General features: G+C 38.6%; 1 protein-coding gene across 1 annotated transcript; it reads left to right on the forward strand.

Moving 5' to 3' along the window:
* The first annotated feature begins 7,301 nt into the window (after nucleotides 1-7,301).
* On the forward strand, nucleotides 7,302-7,901 carry LOC114075515. Its single transcript, XM_027913903.1, has one exon. The coding sequence runs from the start codon at nucleotides 7,302-7,304 to the stop codon at nucleotides 7,899-7,901; it is 600 nt and encodes a 199-aa protein (XP_027769704.1).
* The last annotated feature ends 1,907 nt before the right edge of the window (nucleotides 7,902-9,808 follow it).

Genomic DNA, 9,808 nt, shown 5'->3' on the forward strand with positions numbered 1-9,808 from the left:
TTGCATCAACTGGGAGTGATTTTCCTTTATCAATATAACCAGTTCCTTAAATTTCTTGTCACCGTTAATTATAAATACATTTAGGATAAATATAAATTACATTTGGGTGAATATATCAAAATAATTAACTTACGTAATTTTTCAAATGATCTTTCAACCCTTCAATATTTGGAATACATAGTTGACTTTTTGAGAATCTGTACAACCATGTACATCAGTAGCCGGGGTCGGAGGCACGTCTAGAATAGAAACATGTACATCAGCAGTAGGGGTCGGAGGCACAATTGATTGATCACGCTGGCTGGCTTCTGAAACCTTTGTTATATGTTTAACCACTTTTTTTCTTCTTTTTAGGGGTGGTGGAGGAGATGTATCAGACACTATAGAAAATCTCCTCAATAACTGTTCGGGTGTTTTGGTGGAGAAATCATCAAAATCATCTTCGTCATTTGGTTGATCTAAGGGTGGTAAAGAAGGAGGAGCATGTTCAACTTCAACTAAGTCAAAAGCTTCAAGTTCCTCCGCTGTTGGGACAATGTTTGAATATGCATTTTGAATGTATCATAGCACAGAAAATAATTTAAATGTTAAGACAAGACATAATGTATCACAACACAGAAAATAATTAAGACACAACAAAATTTATCACAACACATAAAATAATAATATTAATAAGACAAACTTGAAATATTTAATTTTCACAGTAAAAAAGGATTTAATTTTACCTCTTGGAAAATGCTAGACATAAGCATTTCAAACTTTGCCTTACACACCTCTCCAATTACTCATTCTTGGAATGACATTCCATTCTTTCATTAGCAATTTCAAAATTTAACTGGGATGCACATTTGTATATCCATATGTTTAGTGCATACGGCAGTCCATATAATTGATGTAATTTTTTGCTAACATCAAAATCCTGTCTAAGTGAACTGATAAGCTTTGAGAATGAAAGCTGACCCCAAGGATAATCTCGATATCTACCATCTGGAACCATTAGAAAATTCACAATAGATATAATTGTATTATCAAGATTAGTCAAGACGAATGTATGAATAAAGAAAAATATAGACATTTGGATTTCATCCTGATAGTTCCCCCTGTTGCGCATCTTAAACTGTTGGACTAGTTTATTCTTGGTAACACTATTCACTGCACTGGAAAAATACTTTTGGAATAGCATAGAGGGAGTTGATTCTGGGTATTGGAAATCATTGGTATTGCCTTTGACTTTAACTCCAGTTATTATTGCAAATTCATCTATACCAAATTTCAGGATACACTTATTCGCATGTCTAATATGCAACACATTAGAGTTGCCGTGTTCCAACTCTAACAACAGCAAGCACTTAGTGATTTGGCCTGAAAATTACATTTAGTAATATCTAAAAAGGGTCCAAATATTGTAGCCCTAAACAGTTAGAATACATCTCCCTTATAGAGTCTTGAAAATCCTTCAGAAAATTGTTGTTAAAATTGACAGCAAACCTTATGGGATCTGTTGGTATCTTTTTTTATCTTGTACTTGAGTGGCTGCATTTTGAAAAAAAAAACAATTTTTAATGATATTGAATATACATACTAAATAAAAACAACAAATCCCTTTATGATACATGATACCAGTTTTCAATGATTCATGATACATAAAAAAAACATCTGATACACGTTTAATTCATTTATCATTGAATCGACTAAACACTATAACACATTATAACGATATGCATCAAACGTACTATATCTTTCAAAACAATTTAAGGAAGAATAAAAAAGACATACCCTAAGAAATGTGGGTCTGACAATAACAGTTGTTGATATTTTTCTCTTTTTTGGGGGGTATTTTTGCAACCTTTCATTTAGAAAATTACGAAATATCTTTGTTTGGCTCCTTCCTCAAATTCAAAGGATCACGCGAAGAATTTTTTCTATTTTCTTCCTAATCTTCATCATCAGAATCATATATCCTTCGATTCGTAACATGATCCATATATATGAGAGAAGATAACGATGAACAAGAGTAAATATAAAATTAAATAATTGACTTTAAGTTCGGATGGAGTAAGAAGAAAAAGAAGAATCAAAGAATAAACGGATGTATCATACAAATTTCAGAAACTGCAATTTTTAAAATTCAGATTAATGTTGTTAAGAAATGTGTTTGATTGAGAGAGTAATAATTTGAAATTCAAAATTGATATTGAGTGTAGTTATGGATAAAAGGGATTCAGTTGATTGAGTGTATTTGTGGAGAAAAAATAGGCATGACATAGGGATGAAACGTGTGTCAGATGAGAGAGTGTTATATATCTACAATATTAGGATTACAAAGTAAAAAAGGAATTTAAGTAATTTTTTTAAAAAGTAGGGAAAATTAGATAATAATAAACTTATAGTTGTATATTTAAGTTATTTTTCCATTAATAAATGCACATCATGTCATTACACATAAATGTTTTCTCATCCTATCATATCCCTTATTTAGAAAAGGGAGTTTGAGAGGACGAACAATGCAATTAAAAATTGTACCAGCAACATTATGAGTTGTACTATAAACTTGGACGAGTTTGATTGGTCATTGAGTATCATTTGTTTTTCAGTGTGAAAGTAAGTCTACACGTGTATTGCACTTCTTTCTCATTAAACCACGTGTAAATTTTAACTTAATTTTATTTCCTTCATTTGCATATGACACTGTTTTCTTCAATTGATTTCCAATTTCACATAATTTGTCTCTCTAAAACTATACAAATTTTCTATTTAATGGTTCTCAAATTTCATCATGCTTCATTAATCCAAGTCTATTTGAGATGGCAGAAAGTCTCAAGGGTCCATGGAAAGCTACTTGGAAAAGCATAGCACCAAGAAAGGTGAAATGTTTTGCTTGGCTGTTTAATTATGTTTTTTTAGGTTTTAAAGCAATCTTCGTTTAGTTATTGCACTCTCATTATCTGTATATCGTTTCACTCCTGACGAGCTTGCTCTCGGAAGACAGAAGAAGGATCAGGCTAAGAGGCTGATAAGCGAAGGAGAAGCGGAGGAATTCTGGAGGAGAATGCAACCAAAAGATTACTCCATAGTTAAGTATTTGAAAAAGACCCCATCTCAGATCTCCCAAGTTAAGCATTTGAAAAAGACCCCATCTCAGATCTCCGTATGGGCCCTGCTGATGAGCTCTCAATTCCACAGGAAGGCCTTAATGAAAGATCTCGATGACACGTACGTACCCGCAGGTACTAGCAGTGATAACGTGGCCGCACTGATTCATCAGGTTATTCGAGGGCACCGAATCAGCTTTTGTGACGATGAGCTGCCTGTTGAAGGGAGCTCACATAACAAGGCGCTGCACATCAGTGTGATATGCCGAGAAAAAGTTGTCAACCGCGTCTTAGTAGATGATGGATCTGGTCTGAATATCTGCCCATTGTCGACGTTGAGGCAGCTAAAGTTTGACCTTGGGAAACTGGAGCAAAACCAGGTCAACTTGAGAGCCTTTGATGGGGTTCAGAGAGACACGTTGGGAGCAGTGAATTTGACCATTCAAATGGGCCCTGCAATATTCGGCGTGCAATTTCAAGTATTGGATATCGATACCACTTACAACCTGCTTCTGGGAAGGCCGTTCATCCATATGGTTGGGGCCGTCCCCTCTACTCTCCATCAGATAATGAAGCTCGTGTGGAAGAATGAAGAGTTGGTTATTCATGGGAAGGGGAGTCACCTTGGCAGGCAGGTGCCGATCATTGATGAGATATCTCGAGGTACAGACTTTTGCACGGTGGAGTTGGTAAATGCCACCGGCGAAGACTTGTCCCCACAGACCCCCATGCCTGCGTGTACAAGATGATAGCCACTGTGATGCTACAGAATGGTTTTGAGCGAGGGTTTGGATTGGGAAGAGATTCCCAAGGAATTATTGAGCCTGTTCCGGTCCTCGTTAAGGGATCCAGATATGGTTTGAGGTACATCCCCACAGATGATGGCGTGAAGATGAAGAAGAAAAATGATCAAGCGTTGGCTAAACCGATCCCACATCTGTATCAATCCTTTCCAATTCGGGAGTGTGCCACATGAAGACCTTAGGGAAGGAATCTGTGACCTCTTCAAGGAAATCGATGTTGTTGTTGAGGAGGAGGTCGAGCTAGCTTGTATTCGCGGTGCTGAACCAGGGGAGGTGCTGCAGAACTGGACCTCCATGCCGATCCTTATACCCCAAACTCTTCGGTAGAAAGGCGTCATTTCATGCACATTAAAATCGGTGGTAGTCCGGAGAGGACCGAGATCCACCATTTTTTACATTTTCTTAACTGTTCAAATTTTTGAATTTTCATTATGATGTTCAAAAAAGGCAACATGGCCCATGCCATGGCCAAAGTTTGCATTGTTTTTAAATTAAAGCCTCTTTGTTTTTAACTTTATTTATTTAGTTGTTTCTTATACCTTACTTTCCTAATTTTGTCTATTTATGATTACAGTAACATAAGTTACAGACCTGTCAATGTCATGTCATGTCACGAGCTAAATGAACAAAATAAGGTAGGTGACGAAAAGGTTGACGATTATGACGACGAAAGTAAGGAACCAGATTATGTTGCCGAGGAATTTCGGCAGTTCGAGAATCAGCATAAACCAAATCTAGAGGAAACGGAAACGGTGAATTTGGGAGATTCAGAATGTGTTAAAGAGGTTAAGATCAGTATCCACCTAAATGAAGCTCAGAAAAAAGGACTAATTCATTTTCTTGCTGAATATACTGATGTGTTCGTTTGGGAAGTCGGTGACATGCAAGGGTTGAGTACCAATGTCGTATCTCATAAGCTGCCGATTAACCCGGGGTTCGATCCGGTGAAGCAAAAAACTCAAAAATCAAGCCTGAACTGAGTTTGAATATTAAGGAAGAGATCACCAAGCAAATAGAGCCCCGATTGGTGGAAGTGACACAACATCCAACTTGGCTGGCAAATGTTGTTTCGGTCGCCAAAAAAGACGGGAAAATCCGGATTTGTGTTGACTATAGAGATCTCAACAAAGCTAGCCCGAAGGACAATTTTCCGTTGCCGAATATTCATATTTTTGATTAATAACTTTGCTAGGCATGAGATGCAATCGTTTGTGTACTGTTATGCAGGCTATCACCAAATTCTGATGGATGAGGAAGACGCAGAAAAGACGGCTTTCATTACACCGTGGGGTGTATATCACTACAGGGTGATGTCGTTCGGCCTCAAGAATGCGGGTGCCACCTACATGAGAGCTATGACGACCATTTTTCACGACATGATCCATAAGGAGATTGAAGTGTACGTGGATAACGTCATAATCAAGTCCCGCGAGAGTTCGGACCCACTTGACACATTTAAAGAAATTCTTTGATCGTCTTCGTCATTAAAACTTGTAGTTGAATCCCGCCAAATGCGCTTTTGGAGTTCCAGCCGGGAAGTTGTTGGGATTTATAGTCAGCAGGAGGGGTATTGAGCTCGACCCTTCTAAGATTAAAGCAATTCAAGAGCTACCTCTACCAAAGACGAGAAAAGAGGTGATGAGTTTCTTAGGAAGGTTAAACTACATCAGTCGATTTATAGCTCAATCAACCGTGGTGTATGAGCCTTTTTTCAAGATGCTGAAGAAAGACGCCCCGACAAAGTGGACTAAAGAGTGTCGACTGCTTTTGACACTATCAAGAACTATTTGTCAAATCCACCGGTATTGGTTCCTCCGCGAGAAGGGAGTCATTTGTTGCTGTACTGGTCTATCTCAGATAGCGAATTCGGATGCATACTTGGTCAACACGATGAGACAGGAAAGAAGGAAAGGGCTATCTATTATATAAGCAAGAAGTTTACTCCATACGAGTCTCGTTACACTTTGTTGGAGAGAACGTGTTGTGCTTTGACGTGGCTTTCCCAGAAGTTGAGACATTATTTGTCTTCTTATACTACATACCTCATTTCCAGAATGGATCGGCTGAAGTATATCTTCCAGAAGGCAATGCCGACCGGAAAGTTAGCTAAGTGGTAAATGTTGTTGAGTGAGTTTGACATTGTGTATGTGACTCAGAAAGCGATAAAGGCACAGGCTTTGGCTGATCATCTTGCAGAAAATCCTGTTGATGAAGAGTATGAACCGCTTAAGACTTATTTTCATGATGAAGAAGTGTCATTTGTGGGTGAGGATATTTCTGAAGAGTATCCAGGTTGGAGATTATTCTTTGATGGAGCGGCGAATCATCAAGGTAAAGGTATTGGAGCAGTCTTAGTGTCAGAATCTGGTCAGCATTATCCCATGGCGGCTAAGCTTCGATTTAATTGCACGAACAACATGGCCTAATACGAAGCTTGTGTTCTTGGTTTGAAAATGTCCATCGACATGAATGTCTATGAGTTGTTAGTTATTAGAGACTCAGATCTTTTGATTCATCAAGTCTAAGGAGAATGGGCTGTGAAGAACCTAAAGATTATACCTTACGTACAGTACGTGCAGAAGTTGTGCATAAGATTTCGTAAGATCGAGTTCAGACATACTCCTAGTATACAGAATGAATTGGCCGATGCTCTTGCCACCATCGCTTCGATATTAAACATCCGGACACAGATTATATTGATCCTCTAGATATAGAGTTGAAAGGACATCCAGTCCATTGTTCCCATGTTGAAACGTTTGCCTTGGTATTTTGATATAAAGAAGTATTTGGAATCTGGAACTTATCCTGAAGATGCTACGGCCAACCAAAAGAAGTAGATACGCAGTGTGGATCTTAATTTATTTCTAAGTGGAGAAGTACTTTATAGGAGGACTCCAAATTTGGGTCTTCTAAGATGTATTGATGTTGTTGAAGCTGTGAAGCTTATTGAACAGATACACGCTGTTGAAGTTGTTGAAGCTGTGAAGCTTATTGAAGCTGTACGCAAATGAATGGGCTCACTTTGGCAAGAAAGATCCTACGAGGCGGGTATTTCTGGATGACTATGATGAATAATTGTTGCAAATTTGAGCAAAAGTGCCACAAATGTCAAGTGCACGGTAATTTGATCAGAGTGCCAGCTCACGAACTTAATTCTATGAGTTCACCTTGGCCATTCGTAGCTTGGGGAATGGATATCATCGGTCCGATAGAGCCAACCGCTTCTAATGGACACAGATTCATTTTGGTCGCCATTGATTATTTCACTAAGTGGGTGGAAGCAGCTTCTTACAAGCCGATAACCAAGAAAGTGGTGGCTGATTTTGTTCGCAACAATCTGATATGTAGATTTCGGGTGCCAGAATCCATCATTACTAATAATGGTGCAAATCTCAACAGTCACTTGATGAGAGAGATATGTGAGAAATTTAAGATTACTCATCGAAATTCAACTGCTTATCGTCCCCAAATGAACGGAGCTGTAGAAGCCACCAATAAGAATATCAAAAGGATTTTGAGGAAAATGATTGACAAGCATCGTGGTTGGCATGAGATGTTACCATATTCTTTATTGGGATACCGCACGAATGTCAGAACATCGACTGGTGCTACGCCTTACTTACTAGTATATGGAATAGAGGCAGTCATACCTGCTGAAGTTGAGATACCGTCATTAAGAATCATCCAGGAAGCTGAGTTGAGTTATGCTGAATGGCTGAGCAAGCGGATTGATCAATTAACTTTGATTGATGAGAAGAGAATGGTTGTCGTCTGTCATGGTCATTTGTATAGGCAGAGAATGGTTTGTGCCTTTCACAAGAGAGTAAGAGCCAGAGTTTTCGAAGTTGGTCAATTGGTCCTTAAGCTCATTTTTTTCCTCATCAAGACTAATACAAAGGAAAATTCGCACCAAACTGGCAAGGTCCTTACATGGTTCGTAAAGTATTATCTGGAGGTGCTTTGGTCCTGTCGGAGATGGATGGAACCGTATGGACGAAACCGATGAACTCAGATGTCGTCAAGAGATACTACGTGTGAAGCTGCGGTTTATATTTCTGTTATTTACTTGTAATCATTATGTTTTCTTGTATTCGCTTTGCTTAAATTCTTATCCCTCCTGTAATGAACTACGTCTGACCTGAATTCTCGAGAATGAGATACGTAGGCGGCCTATGTAGGCTTCGGTCACCTCGTTTACCCCTTTTAATATTTTCTTGTATTTGAACTACGTTCGACCTGAATTCTCAAGAATGAGATACGTAGGTGGCCTATGTCGGCCTCGGTTAGTTTCTCTGTAGTTTTTCTTACTTTGTCAACTTTTGAGGAGGGGAAACTATGTTTGACCTGGTTCCTGCCTCAACGGGATACGTAGGAGCCACAAGGGTTCGGTCATATCTCCCGTTAAGATTTCTATTCCTCTTTACAATAGAAACTGGGACAAAAGTTTTGAGAGGGACTCAAAAATTCTCAGAAAAAAAAAGATTTTTCCTCAGCAAGTCAAGACAGAAGATATTTTGAGATTTGCAACTGGTACAAAATTTTAAGAAGATCTCAAAATTCCGCGATCAGCTCAGTGGAAAGATAAGCAAGACAGTTAACTGGGACAGAAATTTTGAGGATGGCCTCAAAATTTCAGTATGGGTTTATCTACGAGTCCGGAGTGACTCTGAAACTCCCCAGCGAATAATTGGATAGACCTCAAAGCATCAGACTCAAAGAAGTTTGTTAAGTCTGATATGACTTGACTTGGAAGTGACCTTTTTAAGATACTATCTCTCGAAAATTTACTTCTCTTAAATTTCCTTTTATGTTTCATTTGTTTTGGCATAAAATACTTTGTCTTATGTATTAAGAGTCGGGAGATCAGAAAATCAACCGGAGATAGCAAGACCAGGAGAAGACAACTGAAGAAATCGACACAGATCAGTTCGTTTTTACAACTCACAATTTTTCTGTGGACGCAGGTTTATAGCTTTGCTTTGAAATCGGCAAATTCATTTGATGAATGAATACGGAGAAGTCAAAGGAGGAGAAAACCGTCCCATAATCATCTTATGTCACTTATGTCGAAGACTTGGGAATATGAATTTTTTATTTCAATCAATTTCCAACAACATGAAACTTGTAAAGAACGTCTAGCTAGATTCAAAGGTGAATCAAGCGAAAATCTTAAGGGAGAGTTTACAACTTCCGTAAAGGACGCTATTTGCATCACATTACCAAACAAGATAGTGTCGTTACCCGGAGGGGGTCAATTATTTATTATCGATCAAGACGGTGCATTACCTAGAGGAAATAGTTATTTATTGTCGATCAAGGCGATGTATTATCTGGAGGTCGTTTTTTCGTTATCATCATTGGAGACGATATGAAAATCATGCATCGCGAGTCAATGTCCATGCATCACAGAAAATCATGCATCGCGAGTCAATATCCATGCATCATGGAAAATCATGCATCGCGAGTCAATATCCATACATCGCGGAAGATCATGCATCGCGAGTTAATATGCATGCCTCGCGGGAAGATATTCATACCCCGCAAGAAATTATGCATCACGAGAAGATTCCATGCATCGTTGAAACTTATGCATCACGAAAAGATTTCATACCTCGCAGAAATTTATGCGTCACGAGAAGATTCCATGCCTCGTCGAAATTTATACATCGCGAGAAGATTTCATACCTCGCTGAAATTTATGCATCACGAGAAAGTTCCATGCCTCGTTGAAATTTATGCATCACGAGAGTATTTCATGCCTCGCGGAAAGTTATGCATCGCGGGAAGATTCATACCTCGCAGAAATTTACGTATCAGGGGAAGATATTCATGCCCCGCAAGAAGGCATGCACGGCTAAAAAAGGAAATCGTGCATCCCAAGAGAAATATTTATCCATCAGCATCAACTGCATT

The sequence above is a fragment of the Solanum pennellii genome, chromosome 1 (genome assembly GCF_001406875.1).
Source record: "Solanum pennellii chromosome 1, SPENNV200".
NCBI classification, from domain to species: Eukaryota; Viridiplantae; Streptophyta; class Magnoliopsida; order Solanales; family Solanaceae; genus Solanum; species Solanum pennellii.